General features: G+C 37.5%; 1 protein-coding gene across 6 annotated transcripts in view; it reads right to left on the reverse strand.

Annotated features, from left to right (window-relative positions):
• Positions 1–25273, reverse strand: part of CCDC148 (coiled-coil domain containing 148) — a 58754-nt gene extending 33481 nt beyond the window's left edge. For 3 of the 6 annotated variants that reach the window (XM_061363801.1, XM_061363804.1, XM_061363805.1), the window contains exons 1-9: positions 25202–25273; positions 19213–19334; positions 15325–15428; positions 14352–14434; positions 14026–14189; positions 13678–13773; positions 13406–13587; positions 5772–5910; positions 3540–3746 (exon numbers count right to left, since the gene is read on the reverse strand). In XM_061363801.1, the coding sequence (XP_061219785.1) occupies positions 3540–3746; positions 5772–5910; positions 13406–13587; positions 13678–13773; positions 14026–14189; positions 14352–14434; positions 15325–15428; positions 19213–19334; positions 25202–25256 (1152 nt within the window). In that variant the 5' untranslated portion in view covers positions 25257–25273. Of the gene's footprint in view, positions 1–3539; positions 3747–5771; positions 5911–13405; positions 13588–13677; positions 13774–14025; positions 14190–14351; positions 14435–15324; positions 15429–19212; positions 19366–25201 lie in introns of all 6 variants that reach the window. The other 3 variants (XM_061363802.1, XM_061363806.1, XM_061363807.1) reach the window with 3 other exon arrangements.
• Between the last annotated feature and the right edge of the window lie 560 nt (positions 25274–25833).

Raw genomic sequence — 25833 nt, forward strand, 5'->3', positions numbered from 1 at the left:
TATTTCTCATATGGTGAATAAACAATGTTTCTGAAAAACAAAACTTTTCTTTTAAATATCCCACTAATTAAATAAATAAATAAATAAATACCCTGAAAAATGACCAGATTAAGGCCAAAGAACTAGGTTTGATGCTCATCCAGACTTTTTAGTTTTTTTACATTCAGTTGTAATATTTCAATGTTGATCTCTCCTATGGCAGTCAAATAATTCCAATCAATGACCTGACCACATGCTCAATAGGGAGGTACAGCATTTTTCCCCTGAGTTTACTGGCACATCTTTTCTTCTTATCATGCAGCAAGGGAGAAGGAAGGTGACATGCAACAGGCTTTATATGATTTTGCAATATCCCAGTTAATACCACCTAACTTTTTTCCTTTTGAAATTAATTTATCTTTGTAAAGAATGCAAGAGTTGCTCTCCAAAAATTCACAGTGTGTGCAAGGGATTTTTTTCTTCAACCACCAATTGTGAATCAGCATCCTTCTGACACTTAAAAAAAAACCACTCTCACTTTACTCCTTAACTACCTTTTGACATAGAAGAATTTGCTTCACTATGTTGTTGGGAAAGAGGAATTTCACACAGAAAGAGAAACTTTTTACACAGCAACTACTACAGAATCCTGAAAGTGGTTAAATCCATGAAGAATAAAGCATACCAAATATGAGTGATTCTTGATCAGTCATTGAAAGTGTAACACCCTCCATTTTTCTTTAGTTTGTTTTCAGAGATATTAAAGATATGTATCTACAAGAAACATTTCCTCTTTAAGAATGTACAGTATATCCTCACGAGTGTTACCCATTTCACACTTTATTTCATTCAGAAGATTACCAGATGGCACTCGTGATTTATTTCACCTGAGTGTCTTGAGATTTTCCAAATTCCTCCTTAGAGACTCTGATTTCTGTTAAGGACACACATTGATCTTCTGAGAGATAGAATATGGAAGAAGAATTTGAAAGCCCTTTCTCCAAGTAAAAAAAGCTGTAAATACTAATTTAACTTCTCTGCTGCTTTATTTTTTAATTGTTATCACCCCTTGTCAGTGACAAGGGCTGGTGGCATAGCTGCTTCTAGTGTATTTGAAACAGCTTTAATAAATGTCTTGTTTAGTCTGTTTGCTGTGTTGTTGGTTTATTGCCCACAGATGAAAAGAACTATATAAAAGTTAGGTGATATCATGTGGTTACTGCAGTAATAAAAAAAATGCATAGCCTGTCACATATGAATATTTTCTCTTTTGCAGTGCTCAATCTATACTACAATTAGGAACAAACTGATTTGCACGCACAAATAAGAACTCATTTGAAAAAGCCCACAAACTCAAAGAAGCATAGAAATTTACAGAAAGATATCCCTTTTAAACCCTTTTAAAGCAAAACAGGTTAAATGGTTTACTGGCTAAAGTGTGAGTTCTCAAATGCATATACCCATCAAATCCAAGCAAAACCCATGCATACATTCAGAATAATTTCTTTGAAAAACAGCCAGTTCCTTGCCTAATTTCAGCTTCCATCCTCTAGCCCTTTCAGATGTGGAGCTGGTCAAAACAAGGTCACAGTGATATCCTTCTTTAATGAAAAAAACGACGTTTTTCACTCCTCTTTTCTGGGAAACAGGTGAATTGTTTTTGTTCAGTTGTTCAACATTTTAACAAGGCCACCTTTGAACGCAACTCTTGAAAAGCGAAGGCCGAACAGGTTTAAGTTTCAAGCAGTTCCAGGTCACAGGAAACAGGAGGTCAGAATCCAGAACTTTCAGACAATGTTCAGTGTATCAGTAGGTATCTTAAGCTACATGGAGACAACGTTAAGTACTCCAAACGCTTGTTACTTTTCGTAAGGGCGGGGGGGGGGGGGAAAGACCAACTCAGAAATTCACAGTTTTGGAATAAATGGCCCTTCCATCTTTAATTGTGCAGATAAGAGACACATAGCAATTCCAGAAAGGGAGACCTACATAAACCAAACCAAACCCAAAACCATACCAGCTGTGGAGAGCCCCTCCTCACTCCACCTGGCCCCAGGGAAGCCTGCTAAAGGAGTTATAATGGGGTACTCCCCACTTAGTCAAGCTCAGTCAGTTTCTAACCCTGAAGTGTTTAGATTCAAACCTTTCTATGACAGAAGGCTCCAGGAGCAGGAGACAGAAGGTTTTTTTTGTATTATTACTGTAGTGGAAACCTAGTATCAGCGTCAGAAGCCTTCATCACAGTACTTTTTTTACTGTGTTTTTCTACTTGTAGAAAACCAAAATTAGGTGCTCAGTATTTTGCTGAAAAGGGTGCAACAGAGGTGATGTTGGTAAAGTGAGAATAACACACTTTCTGTGCAAGTGGAAAATCACAGAGAGCAGTACAAATCTTAACATGCCTTTCGTGCCCAGAAATATGATTCCCCTTACAAATGCCTTGGGCATCGACACCATAACACTTCCGTCTTGTGTCCAGACTCCTCCCCTTTTATTCTACTCTCTTACAATTAAAGAACAACCCCCCCCCAAAAAAAAACAAACCAAAACCAAAACCAAACAAAACAAACACAAACAAACCAACCCCCCCACTCCCCCAAAAGACCAAAAAACCAAAACACACAGGCATTTTTTCTCTTTTTTCACCATCTCTTAACAGAGTAAATTGCCTTTCAGAATATTGTGATGCCTCTATAACAAGGGCAAACAAGTTATGGGATCCATTTCTTCAGGTCTTAGAAAGCATTCGTAAAAATAAACAGAAGAGAAGACTGACATTCATGATTTCTCTGAAAACAGACTAGCATTAATCTGGAAAACTGATGGTAGTGATGATGAAGGCAACGTTTTGCTTTCACTTCTGAGGATTCTAGTGTTAAAAGCAATTACAAAAAAAATCCTCAGACAGTATAAATGTAAATCCCACTTTGTTGAGGAAGAAACAGAAGCACACAAATGTTGTGCAATTTGCTAATGTTACAAAGGAACCCAAGGAATATGGTGCCAGACCTTTACTTCTGTAGTCTCTCATATTGCGAGCTGCAGAACAAATCTTGTTCTTCCAGTACTGACATACAGTTCAAACTCTTCCATGGTGCTCAAAATCCATCAAACTAAAGGTGATTGCAGTTTATACAGAAATTCAAAATCCATTGAACTGAATGTGATCACAGCTTATACAGAGATTATTCCCACACTGTGAAACTAACAGTATGGGCTAAAGTGTGATGGGGAAATTCTTAATCAAAATTCTTAATTAAAAAAAAAAAAGGACAAACTAAGGTAAAGAGCTGATTGAAACACTAACAAGGATCCTTATTAGTAATGGAACAGAGCATCTTCAGAAGCATTTGCAAGTCAGCTTCACAAACATGCTGGTCCCTGACAACAGATTATAGTTTGCTTTTTTCACCTAACTACCCAAACCAATTCCATCAGGCCAGTAAAAAGAAGATGACAACTAGCTTCAGTTAGTTTTTCTTCACTCAAACACTGTAGCTTCGTTTTGAATTTATGAGTAAAACCAGATTTGCATGTGGTAGATTTCTAACTGAACTTACCTTTGCTTTCAGGTCAGCACAAATCTCCAGTTGCTTTTGTCTGGTGTTAGCCAGTGCTACTTCCATGTCATGAGAAGCTGAGGCTTCAGCAGCAATCATCACTGCCTTAAGTAAAAAGGCTTTCCTAGTTTGAGCCCAATCTAATATCAAGGCTCTCCGCCGACTCCTAATGAAATGGTAACGATCCCAAGCTTTCTTATGAACAACCTAAAAAATTAAAGCATTTCAGAAAGGTTTAAAAACTATGCATAAATAATTCTACACATTTTTGCAAACCTTGACTATAATTGATTTAATAATTATATCACCAATATACCTATGGAATCCATAAGTATTCTGTCAGGTGCTAGTACCCCAGTGTTGGTAGGCAGTGATACCACTCCAGCCTTTCCCTGCCTGCCTGTATCACATGACATTTCAATATGCTGCTGTCCCACTGTTCTGAACTATGGTTTTGCAATATAAATAAATTAAATTCAACAGTTCTTTCCTGCCCTAAAGTACACAAAATGTAAGTGGGTCCTTTCAATACATCTTCAGAGATAACTGAGCACTTTCAGCACGAGGCTTTTTGTCGCAAATCACAATCCCTAGAGGAACACAAAGCAATAGTACAGATGCAGTACAGGTGTGAGTTAGCTTCACTTTTTCTTTCCTAACAGGAAATTCAGAAATAGATTTTTTAGCTTGCCAAGCAGCATACTGCCACCACCAATTTCACCACCTAACAAAAATGGTGAGTGTTAAAAACACCTTCCTTAGCCTTATTCAGTGAGGCTCCCAAGGGCAGTCAAGCTTCAAGACTTTGATGGAAGTACTAACCAAGGCATTAGACTCTTCAACCTGCCTTATATCCCCCCAAACATAAGTTACCAGGATGAAGGAAATTCTAGAGACAGTTAGCTGCTCAAGGGGACCATTCCTGGTACTAATTTCCAGGCTTTTAGCAGGGGATGGAGTTTGCTGACTCATCTGGTGCCCAGCTCAGAGACATTCCTACCAGCTCACAGCTGGACGAAGATAAGGTAGATTCTCTTTGATCAAACGTACATACACCACCACATCAGCAGTTCACACTGCCACTGCTGCCCAAACTTGAGTGAGCCTCGCTAGTATGCATGTAAAGCTGAGACACTCATAAGCAAGAAATAGAATGGAGTTTGCAGTTCTAAAACAGATCTCTGTGATCTGATACTGGATCAAGCACTCAGGACCCATCCATTCTACAGACAGAAAGAGGCACAGAAGGCTCTAGGTTTAGTATTCCAATGTAACACAAATGTTTTAAGAACAGATTCTTAGTACTGTTTAAACATTTCTGTATTTATCATGCTAATATACATACTAAGAAGTATTGATTCAATGCAGAATCATGATTTTTAAATTCAGAATTTTAAAATTCTAAAATGAACACTCAAAGAATTAGGGAGACCCACTAATAATGACTATGCTTAAAATATAACTACAGTGTACAAAGCACATAATTATTTAGCCTAGTTCTTAAAGGCAAAAGTTCTGAAGTCTATAAGAAATATAATTTTTATGAAACTGTGCTAATTATTAGTATCAGTTCACTGCCATTCTCTTGCATTAGGCATTCCTCAAACACAGGGAAGTAGATGGTCTAAAAATACATGCAGAGATAAAAAAAGACTCCTGCTTTACTTATGACATCCTGAAGAGTTCTGGCCTTGAAATGGGTTTCACTATTAGCTGCTATGTGCTTATTCACTGTGGAGTGTAAAAGGAATCAGCAATCAATTTGAAAGGCATTATGCATGTAAAAATAGCCTCTCCCTGAGAGCAGGAGATAACTTTTCACTCTTCCTGCTATATATGTGCCACAGATCAATTAAAATAACTATTCCTAGGCAGTGCAACAATGCTATACATCCTCATCAAAAAAGAAAAATACCAAGAGAAGCAGAACAGCATGACATAACTATAAAATGGTACAGCAAAAGCAATGCTAACAAACTAATTCTGTGAATTTGGCTGTGAGAGTATGTGGAAGTATAAAATCTCCACAGTGCTTATTCTGAAGAAGTGATAAGGTTTTAAGTTCATGTATTTTGAAGACAGGGACATCCCTTCTTCACTGTGTAGAATACAGTTTATAATAAAGACATTTTTAAATAAAAAACTTTTATAAACATGCTTTTATACAAATGTTCACTACATGGTTTATGTAAGAATTTATATAATTGATCTACTATTTAAAACAACACTGACCAGATCATGCCTAGGTTTGTGGGGAAGGTATCTCTGCAGCACATCGAGGCACAATTTCGTCCTCTTCTGAAGATCACTTGGATACTGATTGATAACAGCCTGGAAAATCCACTGATCTTCTTCATTCCATTCAATGTTGCTACAGAAATGCAAAACAATCAGCCCCAGTAGAATTTAACATTTCAAAAGAAGGAGTTTGGTTCTAGTTTACCTTTAAAGCCCAACCTTTCAGTGGGCTCACAATCCTGAACCTGTAAACTGGATGTTAGATCAAAGCAGAGAAATTCAGATTTACTTTTACGAAGGAAAGCAAACCTATATTTCTTCTCTAACATGACCATTTATTGTGCCATCTTTCAACTGAATTGTTCCTTTTCTAACTTGGCTTTTTATTAGGGAATGATGCAGTGTTTCTCAACATTACATTAATGAAGTCAGACCACACATAAAATACAGTGTGGAAAGGAGGAAGATGATCAGTCTCTACCCCTGAGCACTTAAATAAAAGATCAGAATGAAGTCAAAATACCTGTGTGCAGCTAAATGAACTAGCTTAGAAACAAATTTCTTACAGCCATAAACTCATCAGCAAGGTGTAAGATACACATTTTTAAAAAAAATAGGTGTAGTAATCAGTATTAATTTATTTATTTCAGAAAACTAGAGCAGCAAGAAGTAATATAAAATAAAAACAGGGTACTACAGGTTTGGATTTAGTAGATTAGATTTTAGCCTCAAACTGAACTCTTGGCCTTGAAGGGATTAACGTCAGGCTTTTATTGTCAGCATTAATGTATGAGCAGCAACACTGAGTCAGACCAAAAGGTCTCTGTGACTAAAAGCCTAGGGAAAATTAAAAGGCAATCATTTGACTCTACCCCCCCACCAAATTCCTGCAGCCTCCAACTGTTTGCAGCTCTCAGACTTTCTGAGCCATCACTGGTGTCTGGGTATTTAACAGCACTGCATGTGTTAAGATGTTAGAACAACATCCTTACGCAGGCAGAAATACCCTGTATTTTTTTAAAAAGAGGATTTTTGGTGAGATGCTCATATGTAATTAATATCAAACTAGATTTTATTATACAATCTAACATTATCTCTAAAGAGAGAACAGTAAACACAGGTACTAAAAAATATTTTATGTAATCCAGTTTAATACAACTTTTCTTTAAAAAAAACTGTACAGGAAACCCAAAATACATTATATTGTACAATGTTCTGGGACACTGAAGGAGAAGAAAATACCCCTAGACCTGTTAGTTTTGAGAAATGGAAAGCTTCACTTTCAGACACATCTCAAGAATGCAAAGACGCAATATCCCATTTCAACAAACCGTTTTTGAAATAATATCCTGTCACGCAAGGGAACCCAATCTCTCAGTGACATGCATTTCACCTTTTCCACTCTCCACTGGCACTTTCTGCTGTTGCGTGCTTTGCCATGAAGTTGGCACACATCTGGACAGAGGTCCACTTATCTTCACCTAACTGAAGGCATTTATTTTACAGTTTGCTTCACACAAACTCATGGGTTTTATTTTTACCCTTACAGTATTAAGAGGGATTTAACTTTCACCCATCTTTCTGGAGACAGCTAGCAATCAGAGGTTCCTTCCTCCCCACTTCAGTTCTTTATCCTGTGACTTTCATGAAACAAAAATGATTCTTAGCTCACTGTAACATGTCAGCACAGAATCATTATTCCAGGATGAGGATGGTGGCAATTTAATGATAACCACACACAAGGGAATATTAAAATCACTATTCCCTAGTAATGAACACCTTGCTGCTTGCACTCTTTGTATATTTTTCTCTATTTCCTTCTTCTCTGAATAAAAGTTTAAAGTTACTCATCTTTTATGCAGACAGCATCACAGTGAAGGTGGCCAGGTAAGGAGAAAACACATCCCACCTCCATCAATTAGCTCTAATAATATTATCCCAGCCATTAGTGCTACAAACAGCAGAACAGAAACCTCAGAGTAATAACATTTGTACTGTGTACAGAGAGAGTAAAGTCATTAAAGGTTTTTTTGCAGGAAGACAGAAAGCTCGAACTCTTGGCTGGCCTTCTGTGGCAGTGCTTTTGAGTAGCTTATCTGGTTAGCAATGGAATAAAATGAAAGTGACACATCAAAAATTAACTTTAATAGGACTTAAAAGTCCACAGGCAGCAGTATTATGCCAAAGGACAGAGATCCTACACTGACGCTTCAGTCTTTGCCTTTCCACATGAGAAAAAGGTTCACAATCAGCATTTGTTGACAGCTCTAGAGTAATTTATAGAATCATAGAATCACAAAATGTAGCCAATAAAAAAAAAAAGAATTCAACAGAAACCTAACTTTTCATTAAAAGAATGCCAGCCAGCCAACTAACAGCCCACCTGGGGCAGTGACTGAGGTGTATGAAGCATTCCTAAGTCATACCTCATCTTGCAGCCCATTGACTTCCCCATTCACACAAGACTTCAAACACTTGCTGTACAGTGATGTATTGCAGTACAGCAGAGCAAGCTCATACAGAAAAGCTCCCCATCACCTGTGCAGCTACAGATTTAGGACTGGAAATACTACAGTAATAATCCTGACCTGGAGACACAGTAGTAGGGTGAAATTCATAAAGTTGTGGAAAAAGACAGCTTTCCCTCTACAAGCTTATGTGAGATATATATCTCATTTATATTTCCACCTGTTTTCCTTCCTCTTCTTATGAACTGTGTGAAATAACTGACAACTATTTCTAGGACCCAGCTGTTTGTTATTAAATCCAGCCATCATGAAAAGAAATTGACTTGGCTTTGAAAAGGAGTAGAGAAAAGATCTAGCTCCTCTAAAAAGTTCATTTGCAGTGACAACTACCGAGCAAATGTTAGAGACAACATAAAAAGTTAATTTATTTTAGCAAAAGCAGAGTAGCAATGAAAGTGTTTCTTTATAGGTGATTGCTTAAATTTCTCATAACAGACAATGAATATAGATGTCTGAGCTGAGGGTTTTTCATACGTTAAGTCTGAAGATGAAATAGAACACTGGAAAGTGAAATGGGGATAAGGAATCCTTCAAAGAGAGACAGTTGAGTAATATCTTAAAATCTTCAAGCTCAAGCTCTTGAAGAACAGACACAGTTCTCCAAAGAGAAGAGTCCCTGAGCTTTGTCACAGTGGTGGTAATGAAACAAGTGCTATTTCTGCAACATTTACTTCCTCTAAGAAAAATTTCTCACAACTGATTCTCAGAAATTAATATTTTAAACTTCTCCCTTTTCTCTAGTTCATTTATTAATTTTAGAATCTCTGTGTCATAATTTGATATTCTGAGGTATGGTCTTTCTGAAGAATAACTTTAAGGAACAAATTAGTTATTCTTCGCTATGATTAAATCTCTTTCACTGCAACTGCTACTACCGATGATGAACTAGTTAAAATTTTTTTTTTCTTAAGATAACCTAGCATTCTTGTCTTTCCAACCCAAATATTTTACTTATTTATTAGAAGAACCACCATGAAACCCTGGTAGCCTTTACTCAGACAGAGTACCAGCCACCCTGAGAAAGTGTTTACTAGTTCATGGGTTGGATTCTGAACAACCTCTTGTAATTTCTGCAACAAATAAGTAATCCTCTTCTGCAAGTTCTGATACACCTCCATATGGTGCCATTTGAACACATTATTTTAGTGACAGTAATAAGACAGTTCTAAAAGCTGAGATTCTCTTTCTTAATAATCTTAGGTATTTCTGACCATGCAGGCTGGTGAACAAATAAAGGGTTTCCGCCTACAAGAAGATTAAGGCAGAGGAAGATACATCTTGGTCAGGAAACATTACACAATGGTCTTGAAAGCAGGGAAAACCAGAAGAGGTCTGATGGGCAGTCTAGTGATCTCCTCTGCCTCCAGCACACAAGGGCAGAGGCACCAGCTGCTGCACTGGTTTCTGCCTCCTGTATCTCATGTATCTCTCAAGGCTCCCTCCGACTTGTACATTCCTCTAATGATCAGCTAACAATGAATCTTTACACAGGAGTAAGATGGAGAAATTAAGGTTTATGCATAATACTCTGTGGAGCAATCAGCTAGAGCTAGAGCTACAAGTACTTCACTGTAAGCAGGGACAGACTGACTGCCAATGTCTTGGTTTGTCAGCTGTGCCCAAATTTGTCAGCTGTGCTGAGGTTTTGTCAGCTGCTCATAGACAAAAAAGCAGAAGCATGATCCAGCCCAATATATTTGTGACCATTAAATGCATGGAAATTCCAAAATATCCTGTCTGATTGAATTCAAAATGTCATCACCTCACTTAAACTTTTGTAAAATTCCAGAAAGGAAGATCTCATCTAAAATGAGATTGAAAAGTGCCAACACATCGTACATTAATATTTAAGCTAATACCAGGCTTCTTCAGTGTCAAGATACTGACAGATTTTACAGGGCTGGATGCATGACCCAAATTTTAAATGTAGTGTTTGTTTTTCTTGTATGTATCATTCTACCAGAAAACAGTACAATCTTGATCTTGTTTCAGAACTGAAACACAGCAATTGTCCTATAATCAACAACCCTGAGGCAGCTGCTTCCTTTGAAACAGATTACCTGCCATTAATCCATGGCTTTACACATTCTGAAGAATATAAACAACTTTGCAGGGAAGCTACCCTCTGCACTCTAAAATCCCCATCTATACTTCAGAACAGCAACACACACTTGATGCACTGCCATCTTGTTGAATTTGCAGATGCAGAGATGTTAACTCCCTGCTATTAATTATGGCATTGCTGTTTGATAAACATCCTGGTAATAGACCTGAAAAGAGGTACTAAAGTTACTTGACTTAGTCCTAATATCCCATTCACTTGAAATGGTGTTAGAGAAGACGCAGTGCTGAATACGCACTACTACAGTAATCCTTCAGTTATTTAAATAATTTGGACACCCTTGGAGATGGTGGCAAAAATATAATTAAGTGTTTATGGAATATTCAGCTATAACAAATGTATCAATTCCAAGTGCACAATTTGTGGGATAACTCAGGACTTGAGTATCTCCCAAACACAAAAATTTGTGGTTTAGCAGCAGTAAAAGGAGTGAATTTAGATTATAAAGCATTATAATCCTATATTATCCTTAAAAGAACAAAAACCCAAACCAAAAACACCAACCAAATTCTTCTTCAGTTTGAAAAAGCAATAAATACTGTGATGATCATTTTAGTACGACTGAAAAGCGCACAAAGAGTATAGCAGACCAGAATATTGTCTTATTCTGATTTTTCTTCTTTGGAAATTCCATGCACATTTTCCAAGTTTTCTGTTCCAGACAGTCTGAACAGTTAAATAGTGGGATGTGGAATGCCAGACTATCATTAACTTAAGGCTTCTTTGCTGTACATTCAAGTATATGATGAGAGAAGAACAACAGAGAAACAATCCTCAGAGGAAGTAACTAGTTATATAATTATATTGTTCTGCTGAGCAACTTCTCAAATTACAAACATGAGAAAAAAGTATTGCAGGAGAATGGTTGGTAACTTTGGCTATAGAACAATGACAACAATAGCAAAGGCTTCATTAAAGGTTGTATTAATCAGCAGAGTACAGTGGGTACGTGCCAAGATCAAAAACCTGTCACTCCATTTTTGACAGTATTTTCCATGTTAGCTGTATCAAAGTTAGCTTGGTGAATTAGAGAATACTTAAATCACAAGGCTGTATCCTGTGTAATCTTACAGAATATTTTCATGCAAGTCAGCCAATATAAATGTAAGAAGTGACAGAGAGTGTTGTGTCTTTTGTAAATCCCAGATCTTGGAAGTAAGCAATTCTACAAGAACCAAGTCTTGCTTTTTATTGAAAACACATTTTTAATGTTGCTGTGGATAAAATCATAGAACCATAAATGAGCAATACATTAAAGACTTGAAGACCAGAAGGGAAACAAAAAAAAAAGACCAAGATCTAGCTCTAAATAAAATGCTAAGATAATTACTGATGGTTCATTTATGATTTCATACATTCTCAGCTAACGATACAGGCACAGGCTGATCCAAATTGAGTAAACTGTCCTACGCAACCTACCCTTCCATCCCACCAGCAGACTGCTGCCACTGCCACTACTACCAGCATCTTTTCCAGCTACAGCCATTTCTTTTTTCCCCAACTAGCTACCATAAATAATTCCTTCAAAGTATCACTGCATATGTTTTTATGCCAACTGAATTTCTTTCTCTTCCAAATATGGTATTTTATATTTTAAATTTCGACATTACTTAATTATCAGTGCAAAATAAGCTAGCTCAACACCTAAATTCAAACCTGGCACATGATCAATGAAAATACCATGGTAGATTTTTTCATCCATTTTCAGAGATTCCGTTGCCTACATTGATGTCTATTATTCAGTAGCACACATGCTCTGTGGATCAAGAGATTTAAATTTATAAATTTTCACCAAAATTGTGTTGCTCAAACTTTAACACAATTTTAAGTAAGCCACTAGAAAGACTTGTACATACTTCATGATTTAGTATTTGTCACATATTTTCTCACAGAGGTTTTAAAAACTTCTTCCAAAAGAGCAACTGTAACAAAATATAAGAGACAGCAGCAAAGGAACTGCTGTAACTTGCCACTTGCTGCTTAATAATTAAAAATATGGGAAAGATCAGAACAATTCCTAGTAAGTATCCTATCATAATAGCTAAGATATTACAGTAATAATATACATGCTTCAGATAACAGAAGAACCTACAGAATACCTGTACAATTTATCAAAAAAAAACAGTGGAGTATATCATCACTTCCTACGGGACCCAACATTTTAAACTTGTTTCAGCACCCCCAAACTCAGCAGCAGTAGCAGAAGATTTAAGTGCTGCACTGTAAGTGTATCTAGAAAAAGAGGGAGATTTAGCAGTGTGTGATTGTTTTACCAAAGAAACTTAGGAACTTCCCTGCTCTCCCCAGTTTCTTTTGCCCAGGATTCAAACAATTCTGACCTTCCTATTCTCAGTCTTCTTAAAACATGATTCCTTCTAAGCCAGAGGAATATCAAGAGATAGCAAAAAGAAGTTAAGGATGGTCCAATAAATAATAAATTTCTTTGTTTAGAGAAAAATACCCCCTCCTTTCAGTTTATCTGAATCAGAGCTCCATACATTTTTTACATTTCTTTGTGATGAGAATTACTGCAGCAATCCAAAATATGTTAGAAGATTGGACCTATTTATCTGCTTTATAGATAAATACATTCTAGATGTCTCTCAAAAACTGTACTTTTCTGGCATAAATTTGATAGTGTAATTACCACACAGAAAGGATCATTTCTATTCATACAAAAGCATTTAAAGAGGATATTTGATGTACACCATATTGTTGGTTCTTTAATCCAGAAAACATTTCACTTATTATTTCAAATGACAGCTTTTGAAAGGACGGCCTCAATTCTCTCAGCTGTGTAAACAGTAACTGACTATTTAACCCCAGATTGCCAGGCAGTGCATCAACTATTCTCTGCTTTGCACAAAACAGAACCAACTCCAATGGTAAAGGCAACTGCAGGATCTATAGACTGCAAACCACATTATAGTTACTTATTTTATACCCAAAAGAAGAAATTCAGAAACATATGTCATTACCTACATAAAACTTCTAGCTGTTGATCAATCTCTTGAAGCTTAGACCAGTACCCGCTTGCAAGCTGTCGACATTCATTGATAAGGTTGGTCTTCAAATCAGGGTAGGGGCATTCCAAAGACAGTAGTGCTGAAGGAACTTCAAAGAAAAGTCCATTTTTCTCTTCAAAAGAATGCGCTAACACCTGTGATAAAAAATGCTGCTCAGCAGACTATTCTGCATTGTATTTTCTCCCTCAAAAAACTGCTAACTAAACTTACAGGGAAAAGCTTACTTTTGTTTTATAGTCTTCCGTCTCTCTTTCCAAAGCCAAACTTTCAAAGATAAGGAATTCCAAATTTGTTTTCTGTTGCTTCTTCACAAATTTGATCTATTTAATGAAATAAGTTACTGTTACTTCTTCATCTGGTTTTAATATGAAATCTCTTATTTTGAAACAAAGCCTGATTTCCAGTTCTACAATGCTATGCTTTTATAGATTTTAGTGAAGCAGGTTTACACTAGGGCAGGTAAAGAGGTTATGGGATACTCAAGTTATAATTTCAAAGTAGTACATAAAAATAAATTAAAATGCTAAAAATACAGTGATAATAAATTGTAAAAATAACGTTAAAATACCAACCTGTTGTAACATCTCAACTGGATTGATCTCAGATTTCAGACAAGATTCTTCTGAGAGGTAACACTGCATTTCATTCAGCCATAATTTCAAATTCTCTTTTAGTTGCCAGATAGGAGCTATAGTATTTGTTTGGTATGTATCCCGCTCCTCTGATAATTTATGCTCTATATCCAAATAAAACATAAAGCTTTTTCAAACACACAAGATACTACACAGCACTGTGCTTTTTAACTCTAAACCTGTCAAGACAGGGATTTAAAAACCTCAAATAATTAAGATAATTTTGATTCTAATACATAATCAAGAAACAAATAAAAGGTTCTTACCCAAGTCCTTCATATCCAGAAAAAAATTGTGCTTATGGCTTTCTTCATCAAGAAAAGCCTTTATTTCTGCTTCTGCTTTTTGCCTGAAAGGTATGAATATGAGTTTTACAGAAGTTTCAATTTCTTATCCCTTATGTTTTCAAGAATGCTAAGCCTCAAATACTCTAATAATTAAGTAAAAAGGGTGATTTTTTGCCTGGGAAGGTATGAAATACAGAACTTGGACATTGTCCTGGGTGGAATGGAAGCCACACCCCTCCAAGCAACAAATACTCTCACTGATCTGCTGTATGTATACACAAAACACAAGCTAATAGACAAGAATCACAGAATCACAGAATAGTTAGGGCTGGAAAGGACCTTAAGATCATCAAGTTCCAGCCCCCTGCCATGGGCAGGGACACCTCGCACTAAACCATATCACCCAAGTCCTCGTCCAACCTGGCCTTGAACACTGCCAGGGATGGAGCATTCACAGCCTCCCTAGGCAACCTATTCCAGTGCCTCACCACCCTAACAGGAAAGAATTTCCTCCTTATATCCAATCTAAACTTCCCCTGTTTAGGTTTGAACCCGTTACCCCTTGTCCTATCACTACAGTCCCTAATGAACATTCCCTCTTCTAAGCATGAACTCAATATGTACTTTTAAATAGCATCTGAAAACTTCTGATAGTCCTACAAATACATGCTCTTCAGATGTTGATAGGACAACTAAACAGCTCAGATCATCATGGAGAGGTACAGGTAGAACAACATCCACTCTATTCTCCCCTCCCCTTCTGTGATTCTCTTAATGTCTACAGGCCCCTTCCAATCTAGATCAAAACTCACATGCCCTGCACAAAATATATCTTCAGTTCAGATATTTTAATATTTTCCTCTTAATGTTTTCCGAATCAAGTATGCCACATCAGAATCTCTTTCTACAGAAGTATTTGTTTAATAATGGCTAATTATTCCTCAGCTTTTACCTGTTCTCACTCAGTCTTTTATGCTCTTGCCACCACACTTGCCGATGCTGTTTCAGCAGCATTTGCTCTTTGTTATATTTTGAAAATTGCTCTGTTTTTTTAATCTGCAGGAAAAATTAAAGCTTGTAAGTATCTGAATCTCTTAACTAGCTTTATTAAATGCCTTGACATGGAAACTTTTAACTACAGAACGCTGAACCTAACAGTTTTTTCAAAACTCTTTTTTTTCAAAACTTTTTTCTAACGAACAACAGGTTCAAATTTACCCAATTTTCATGCAAAAAAAAACCAAAACCAAAAACCAAACCATTTAAAAAACAATTAAATGAGACGAGAAGGTGGAAATAAATGCAGTCAATTGTCTTCTTCCCCCTTTTCCCCCTTTTCTTTCTCTTTTTTCCCCCTTTCCCATCCCCATTACCCAAGAGGTAAATGGGGGAAAGATGTGCAGGAGAAAGAAAAGCACACTTTCTTAACGGTGGGAAGATGAAAAAGTGAAAGTGTGTCTTTGGGAAAACAAAACAAAACAAAACAAACCACCAAACCCGAAAAATTGGTTACCAAAAAAGAGTGCTTTTTCAAAATCTGTCCAATTAAAGAGGCTCTGAAACTCTCTGAGGGCTTCACAAAACATTGTTTCAAACTTCAGATGAAACAAAAATACATGCTTTTGAGACAGATGGAGTTACTGCTTAAACTAGAAGAAAAGCAGTCAGGGAAAGGCTGATGAAGTGGCAGCCAGGCGACTCTGGCCAACCAACAGTGAAAGAAAAAGGATCAGAAGTCGATGGTTGTCAGAAGCCCCTGAGACAAGTCAGTTTTCTGTCATCCTCCTACCATCACAACTGCCTTCTGGCCTCTTAATGGACATTCAGGACAAAGCAGCATTTCAGCTCAGAACTGGCTCATTTCCTGCTCCTTCTCCTTTTGCCACCTTGCCATCATCTTCCTCCGTTACCCCTAACCTCATCCCTGCCCCAGCCAACATCATCTGGTTGCAAGCACCCTTCTGATTCCAGAGGCTCCCACAATTCACACACACACCTTTTTTTTTCCTTCCCCAGACCACACTTCATGCAGGTAACATTATTCTACTGCAGAATGATAGCAAGACTAGGAAAAAAAAAAGGAAAATCTTGTCCTAGCTCATAACAGGAAGAAATGAATAAAGATATCACTCCACATCCAGTTCAGGAAATAATTAAAGTTTCAAGTAAAAAATGCTGGTTTTCCACTTGGCTCAGGTAGAAGTAACCTGCTGTTTAAAATGCTTAGTCAACTTTCCTGCTTGGTGAAAGTTGGAAAAAAACATAGTTACCCTCTCTGCGTTCACACGCATAAAAACAGGAAGAGCAAACCCACTACAAGTGTGTTCTCCCTGGGCAAGTGACACCAGCAGGCTTCTCAAAGAGAAAGTTCACTGAACTTTTCCTTGCAGGACTCATGCACAGGTAAGCAAGAACCCCACCACTTCTTGAATCAGAGCCACTCATACACCCACCAGCAAAGCTAAAAAGTGCTAGAATGTCGTTCTCCCTGTGAAGAATCATTGTGCTTCTGCAGCAAGCCTGCTTCAGTGGGTATTACTTAGGTAAGTAGTTGCAATAGATGCTTACAGAGACATGATGTGACTCTGAATGAGAAACAAGGTGTTTATAGGAAGCTGCATATGTGACTGTAATATAAGAAAGTTTTAAAGCACCCGTTTTATGCTTTCAATTGGTATGTTACAATGCTTCTGAATCAAAGATAATGTCTCCTTATTTTTATTGCTTACGTATTTTCGTGTTACTTATAGCTTCCTCTTGATTACCATTAGGTGCTTAAAACCAGACTTCACCAAACAGAATACTGTATTTGAAGTAATCTGAAAATACATATTATCTTGAAATCAATTCTAAAACTTAAGTGAAAAGTTGAACTAGTTCTGTGCATAAAGTTTAATACGCTCTTGAAATTATTTTATAACACCAACAATGACATGATATGCCTAACTGCTGCAATATTAGCTTTTTTTATGTATGTGCTGTATTCTTCTTTCTTAAATGGCCTGCAATTGATTTACCATTTACTTCTTTGGTTCTAACTCACTGAAGGAGTAGCCCAGCACTTTGAAATTTGGATAGCCTGAATCAGCAACAAAAAAGTAGTAGTTGGAACACATTCTATTCTCTGTGGAGCTTTCAGCATACATATTTTACTACCTACTCAGTTGGAAAACACTTGAAAAGGTGAAATACCAAAAGACAGACGATGAAAAGTTAGTTTAAAGCTTGAATAAATTCAGTAGAATTTTGTACTACCAATACATGAAGAAATATCTGTCAGCACTTCTGACATATTTATACTCACATGCATTAAAGGAAGCTATACTATAAAGAAAGTATGTAGTTTTTTCTCTCATTCACTGTCACACTTTTCTATTTTAAATACAGAGAGAGGAGCTGCACAAGCAACCCCCTTTTTTGTTGCAAGGCCTTCAGGACAGTAGTATAAACTAGCAAATTATGCTTGTTGATACTGTATATATTCCATTTAGGATTTAAGAAAGAGCATCAGAACAATAACAGCAAAAAAAAAAAGTATATGGTTATGTTGCTAACCAAAGTATTTCATTTAATTACTTCAGTTCAAAGAACTTCTAAATATGATTTAGACATATAAGGACTTTTTTTTTCTTTTAGAACTTCAGATTTTCTTATGTGGTTTTTTTTTCCTTTATTATTTGGGATACATGGAGGGGATGTACAATAATCATGAAGATCACATGCAGTATTCTAGTTAGCTGTGTCTGAGCTATATCTTAATCTTTCTAATTCTCTCTTTACATTTTCTCTAATATTTGGTTCTTGTTCTGCAAAGGTAGAACTCTGTCATAATGTTTGGCATATGTCTAATGTAAAGGATGAAGTGAGGCTGTCTGGAGAGCTACCAGTGTTCACCTTGTCCGCTCCCATATTTACAGATAGGTCCCACGTTCCATTTTCTTTCTTGCGTTTACAAATCCTTCTCTTCACCTCATGCTCTAACTTGCACATCAGTGAGGACTTTGGGTATATCCAAAAGTGCTTCCAAAATCTTAATATACTAATTTGCTTTGCTATTTTCAACTCATACGGTATCACCATATGAGTTGTGGTTGGACTTATTAAATGCCTCTAAGATCAGAATTACCGAAAATATGAATATGTGAAATTGCATTAGTGGATGGAGAAAATCTGGTACTTAAGTCTTCTTTCCAGTTTGACAGCCCTGACTTCTGCTGCTTCTCCAGTTCTGCTAGTGACCCTGCTTTGTTGACACATAATCGTAATTCTTAATAAAAGTAAAGTTTTCATTAAACTTTACTAGTATTAAACAAGCTATGTTCTTACCACTTGGGCCATGTAGTAGCTATTTATACCTTTCTATCTGTCTAGCTCCGCAATTACATTCTATAGCTATAAAACTCTTTCAATTTTCTTTCAAGATCTGCCTCAACTTGACTTTTCAAAATCCTCACTTCATCTGTTTTTGTTTCTTTCTGGATCAACTTCCCCTTCCCATTTATTCCTATAAATTCTTCATTACTCCCAGTATTTTGAGTACCTCTTGTAATGAGTCTGGACGATTTTCCTCAAAGCACTCAAATACAGATTTTTCCTGTCTTTTCAGTAAAACAAATATATATTTTGCACCTTTCATTCAAAGAATTTCCACACTTTGCCATTAATATGCCCAAATCACAATAACACTGTGATAAACTCCCCATCATTTGCCCCCTTTTGCTGAACACTGTTACAGCAATTTGTTATCCATATTCATTTTCAGATTCCTTTTGCCAGTGAAAAGAAACATGATTATTTAATTTTAAAGTCACTCACATTACAAATAATATAAAAACCATACCTTTAATTGAATTTTTTCAGATGCCATTTTTTCTGCTGCAGCAAGTTCATATAGATGTTTGTAGTCAACAGGTTTATACTTAGAGCTGAAAGAGCCATCTCTTATAGGAATCACCAGATTTTCTAGTCACATAAAACACAGTCATTTCAAATTCTGGAGAAATATTTTAAGCATGGATCATAAAATGAAAGCATTATAGATAGAACTGAAAAACAGTGTATTTTAAACATTGAAAGTTTTCATAACCAAGAGATTCTTAGTTGGTAAATAAGAATTTGAAACAAACATAAGATAGTAGAAGCTATATAAAAAAAAATTAAGCATTTGTCTGCTCACAAAAAATTTAAAAACCTTTTTTAATATGTGAACCTAAAGAATAATTCACTTTAAACTATGCTTACTGAAATTTTAGTAATTTCTAACACAGAAATATGTAAATTTCAACACATGCATTCTTACTTCACAAACTGGAAAACTACTTCAATATTTATTGTAATCTATAGATTAAGCAAGAGGATTTTTTTTCTCCTAACATTATATAATCTACCAACGATAAGCAAACAGAGTGAGTTGCAGTTACATTTCCCATTGAATACCCAGCCATTAGAAACAGCATCATTTTTCTATTAAATCTCTGTAGGCCCTTGGGAAAACAACATACTTCCTCAAAGGAAAAGGCACTAAACTGCAAGAAAACCAACACCCTTGGCTTCTGCTACAAACGGAATGGATAATAACGGCCACTTGCTCCAGTCCTGCCATCAGTATTTGAAAGACCATGACAGACTGTTATCCAAAAAAAACCCCACATGAAGCATTTTCACTGAAAAGGCATTTGACATCAATAAAGATTTAACCAAGTTGGTCTTTCACCACAAAAAGGTGACTTAAAATGATCCCTTTAAGAAGCTTCATTGAGGGATTGACATATTCCCCAAACTTGAGTTACCTCAAGTTTACCATGGAGTCCTCATAGAATAGTTAGGGTTGGAAAGCACCCCAAGATCATCTAGTTCCAACCCCCCTACCATGGGCAGAGACACTTCACACTAAACCACGTCACCCAAGGCTCTGTCCAACCTGGCCTTGAACACCACCAGGGATGGAGCATACACAACCTCCTTGGGCAACCTATTCCAGTGCCTCACCATGCTATCAGGAAAGAATTTCTTCCTTATATCCAGTCTAAACTTCCCCTGTTTAAGTTTCAACCCATTACCCCTTGTCCTATCACTACAGTCCCTAATGAAGAGCCCCTCCCCAGCATCCTTATAGGCCCCCTTCAGACTCTGGAATGCTGCTATGAGGTTTCCACACAGCCTTCCCTTCCCCAGGCTGAACAGCCCCCACTTTCTCAGCCTGTCTTCATACAGGAGGTGCTCCAGTGCCCTGATCATCCTCTTGGCCCTCCTCTGGACTTATTCCAACAGTTCCATGTCCTTTTTATGTTGAGGACACCAGAACTGCACACAGTACTCCAAGTGAGGTCTCACAAGAGCAGAGTAGAGGGGCAGGATCACCTCCTTCGACTTGCTGGCCACGCTCCTTTTGATGCAGCCCAGGATATGGTTGGCTTTCTGGGCTGCGAGCGCACACTGAAGCTGGCTCATGTTCATTTTCTCATCAACTAACACCCCCAAGTCCTTCTTCACAGGGCTGCTCTGAATCTCTTCTCTGCCCAACCTGTAGCTGTGCCTGGGATTGCTCCGACCCAGGTGCAGGACCTTGCACTTGGCATGGTTAAACTTCATGGGGTTGGCATCAGCCCACCTCACAAGCATGTCAAGGTCCCTCTGGATGGCATTCCTTCCCTCCAGCGTATCAACCAAACCACACAGCTTGGTGTCATCAGGAAACTTGCTGGGGGTGCACTCAATCCCACTGTCCATGTCAGTGAAAAAAATGTTGAACAAGACCAGTCCCAACACCGATCCCTTAGGGACACCACATAAGCTCATCTGAACTTATGTTCACATTCCTGAAATCCACCGCCTTTCATTTCTCTCACCTCTCACCGGCTTCTTAAGAATGATAATTTCTACCACTTCGTGGTCATGTTAATCCAAAATGTATTATGCATACACCCAACACTGGGTGACCCAAGGACTGAGGAGACTACCAGCCATATCAGGATGAAAGCAGAAAACCAAGGCTGCAGATCCTGTCCAAATGAGATTTGGCAACAGAAGGAGAAGCACACCCAAGGTAACCTCAGGTACATAGCTGCCTAGTATTAATCAGGTTTTCCTGTCTTACTGGCCTGCGGCGGACTCTCATCAAAGCAGAACTGTGTCCTTCTTTCCCTCTACTCATAATGTTTGGTTTCCACAGACAATCCTTTTGCAGCTTCTACTCTCTGAGCTTGAAAGAACATATCACCTACATAAAGAAAGGCTTCCTCCTCTCCTTCTGCTTGCCAATCCTGCTTTGCCATTAATCTTCATAATATGTGAATTATTCCACCCAATCAGTATTATTCTACCGGGTTATAGCTTTGATCTCGCATTATGACTACCTTTGTATTCTCTATATACCTTACACAAAAAAGTTCAACAGTCTGATCCACTAATTCTTTCATTTTATCCCTTCTCTGAGCTTAGTGTGAATAATCTCCTTTCAGTTTTTAGGCCTCTAGGTAGCTTTGCTTATCTGCAGGCTTTTATTGTCATCAATCCAAATCTGAAGTTCTCAATCCTAAATCATACCAGATTTTACATACAGATTTCTTTTTTTTATATATCTTCTTTCTGAGATTGCTTACAACATTGTCCAGCAAAGATCACAGAACATCATTCCGTGTTCAAAGAAGTAAAAGTTCTGTTGCCAAACCCTCTGAAAAGTCACTCTTCAGTTCTTCCTCCTAAGCCTATTATTCATTTGTTACTGCTCCCAAAGGCTTACAATCACTTCTAGTCTGCTAGGAATCATTTCGGGCGGTAACATCATGTCCACATGCATGAGCAGCAAAGCATGGCTGGAGTTTCAGAGCAACGCCATTAATATTTTTATTTCAGGCTCCCTGCAGGCAAATGCCTGGGAGCACCTAGGAAATAAGTTCACAGCAGATGAATCCTGTCATATTCATTAGGAAAGAATCAGTAACTGTTAGTAGTATTACTAAATGACATTAACTACAGCTAGAAATCATTAAGCACAACTTCTTGGTATGGTGCTTGTGAATCTCATGACCTTTGAAACACATGTAGTGTTCCAAGACCATAAGATTCTCAGTTAATTTCAGGATAGCATACTATGATGCAGGTAAGTGCCAACGCAAAGGTGGGACACTGTCATCTTCCAGCAGCCTGTTACAGCTGCTGCAGAAACCTCTTCTAAGTACCTAGTGTCAATAGTTTTGAAGTATTCTACAGGCATCCTGCACACACATCCATGCATGCAGCAACAAAGCCCTTATGTTACAGTAAACTTTCAGCTACTCTATCTTCCAATTCCTGATTGAAGGAGTTCCTGCATGATTTCACTAGCATGGATCTCCCACACCACTTGTTCTGAATTGTGGTATAGATATCCAGGGGTAGAAACCCTTCCTGAGTATGGCACTCACAACTGCGGTATCCTGACCAGCTTTCTTTGGTCTACGTCAACATTGTCATGTCCTTAAACTTCAATGTAAATACAGTTTGCTGTACCTGTTTGACAGCTCTCACTCACCACTAGCTTTTCAAACCCTACTTTCTCTATGACAGCTTTATTCTTCACTATAGTTTAGTAAGGACAGGGGATGTGAACAAAATACAAATCCATGTAATCTTTTTTGCCCCCTTTCTCACAATATGAGAGAAGAGAGCTGACAACAAAAAGCATGGAAAAACAGAACAAAAATTGTAGAAGTGTATACTGATGTACAGGAAGCAATAACTATTACAGTGCAGAAAGCAAAGAGGAAAGGAGAATGAACCATCCCACTGAATGAATAGATGGACAGAATAAGGACTGCTGTAAAATAGCAGAGAGCAGCACTGCTTTCCTATGGCTGGGGTGCCTTAATCTGTTCTAACCATATTAAAATGTTTCAGAGAACAGGGAACAAGCGGAGACAATCCATTTACTTAAAAAGGTTAAATTTGGTGGTGCTTAGATATAGAAACTTGTTACTATTTTGGGTTTCTAAGCAAAAAACACTTGCAGCAATGTTTGAAAACCTTAGAGTTGTCTCTGAAGGTCACAAGTTTAATTTAGCAATATAATCTGATATTTTCTACACTCTTAAAGCTTTATATAAAACATATAAACATACATAGCTACATATAGAACTAATGTAAGAGAAGGTAGGCACCTCAGGTACTTTTTCACTCAGGTAACTCATCTTTACCAACTTAATAATGTCCCTCACATCCAAGAAAAAATGAGTGAAAGACAGATTCAATTTCCACACCTCTAACCCCAAATAATTTAATTGTATCTTTGCTTCAATATGCTTTTTGTTTAGCCTATATATCTGAGCCATATGAATCTCTGTGACTAATGTTTATCTGTTTCTTCTAGTGAAGAATCTTCTGAAGTCAAAAGGGTCTATCCATGTGAGACTCAATGCAAAATCAGAGTTTTAGCATACAGGATGCAAACTTTATTTAACTGCTAACATATTTTATATATATTTTATAAGTACATATACACCCACAAATATATACACATAGACACATGAATAAAAATATAAAATATTGAACTTTGAGATTTTAAAATGCCTTTTCACAATTTTCTATAACAAATATCTACTAAAGCCTGAGACACAAATATAATGGTAAATGAAATTACTTGAACTTTTGCCCAAGTGCTGCAAAGCTTTAACACACACGTCCTCAGTAACTTGACATAAGGTAGGAAGCTTATAGAGATAAGGAATGGTCCTTTCTTTCCAACCTCTTTTTTTTATGTTCCTTTAGTAATAAAACTTACCATTAGGTCTTAGTAAAAAAATTATTTCCATTCTCTCTTAAGAGCAGAGTAGCTGGAAGCAGTATTTCTGACATACAGTTTTGCAGAGGGGTCCCATATAAAACATTAAGGTAAATCATGCAAAACTATCCCTTGATCCTACTTCAAGCGTCCCCTAAGGATTTTCATTTACCACATGCATACAGAAAGTCTGACAACATGACACTAGACGATGTCTTGTTGTAGAAAGATTTTTTTCAAGTCAGCCACCAGTGCAGTCCCCAGTCTCAGTACAGACGAGGCATCAAATGGACTGAGAGAAGCCCTGCGAAAAAGGACTTGGGAATCCTGGTGGACAGAAAACTGAACATAAGCTGGCAATGTGTGCTTACAGCCCAGAAATAAAGTCGTATTCTAAGCTGCATACAAAAAAGCATGACCCGCAGGTTGAAAGAAGGGATTCTGCCCATCTACTGTGCTCTTATCAGACCCCCATGGGGCACTACATACAGCTGTGGGGTCTCCAATACAAGAAAGACACCGACCTGTTACAGCAGATCCAGCGGGCTGGGGCACCTTTCCTATAGGGACAAGCTGAGAGAGCTGGGCTTGTTCAGCCTAGAGAAAAGAAGGCTCCAGAAAGACTTTAGAGCAGCTTCCAGTGCCTAAAGGGGCCAACAACAAAGCTGAAGAGGGACTTTTTACAAGGGTTTATAGGGATAGGACAAGAGGGGATGGCTTTAAACTGACAGGGGAGATTAAGACTAGATTTTAGGAAGTTGTTCTTCACTGTGAGGGTGGTGAGGCTGTGGTACAGGTCACCCAGAGAAGCTGTGGCTGCCCCATCCCTGGAAGTGTTCAAGGCCAGGTTGGATGGGGCTTTGAGCAACCTGATCTAGTGGAAGGTATCCCCTCCATGGCAGGGCTGGACCTGGATGAACTTTAAGGTCCCTTCCAACCCAAACCATTCTAGGATTCTATGAACAGAATGCTATAGCAGCTTCCACAGGCAGTTATTAATTGCACAGGATACTTTATAAGTAGTTTTATTCTAGACTGTGAGAAAACAATTTGAACATGATAGCATACATACCTACATCAGTATTCCTGCAAGTGTTAAAGAATGTTCCATGGTCCAGTTCACTCATTTTTATTTATTTATTTTTTGTACCTGTTAAGAAACAAACATGCTTTGAGAATACTAACAGTGTGGATGCAATCTAAAAACACATTCAAAAAATATGTATTGCTTTCTGAGGAGAGAGGGCATGTCTCACTAAAAATGTAATTAGAAATTGCACAAGCTTGTGTTTCTTAAGAGAGATTTCATATACCTCCTATCATCTAGCAGCCTAGCAAAAGTAAACAAAGTATTATTTCCTTACTGAATCTGTAATGCTGTCACATAGATCATCTATTCTTTGCTTTGTGCTTTTCAAGATAAAACAATCCTATTGACCCAAATGTAAAGAAAGTTTTTTTAATTATGTTATTTAGAAATTAAGCCTGAAAAGATCACTTTTTTCTATGTTTAGAGGCTGTGGTTTATGTATAGATCCCTATACATCCCCTTTAAGAGTCTCTGTATTAACACGAGTCACCCCAAGTCAGCTGTTTCAGCAACAGTGGCTTAGTTCCTAGATAAGCAACTACAACAGGCAGCATGTGTCAAATATTCACATCATCTTGGGATAAACTTCACATTTCAGATGTGGTAAGATATAC

Source organism: Neopsephotus bourkii, unplaced genomic scaffold, assembly GCF_033783945.1.
Source record: "Neopsephotus bourkii isolate Nb327-2 ecotype Australia unplaced genomic scaffold, CSIRO-AGI_Nbou_v1 NB_1181, whole genome shotgun sequence".
In the NCBI taxonomy this organism is placed as follows: domain Eukaryota; kingdom Metazoa; phylum Chordata; class Aves; order Psittaciformes; family Psittacidae; genus Neopsephotus; species Neopsephotus bourkii.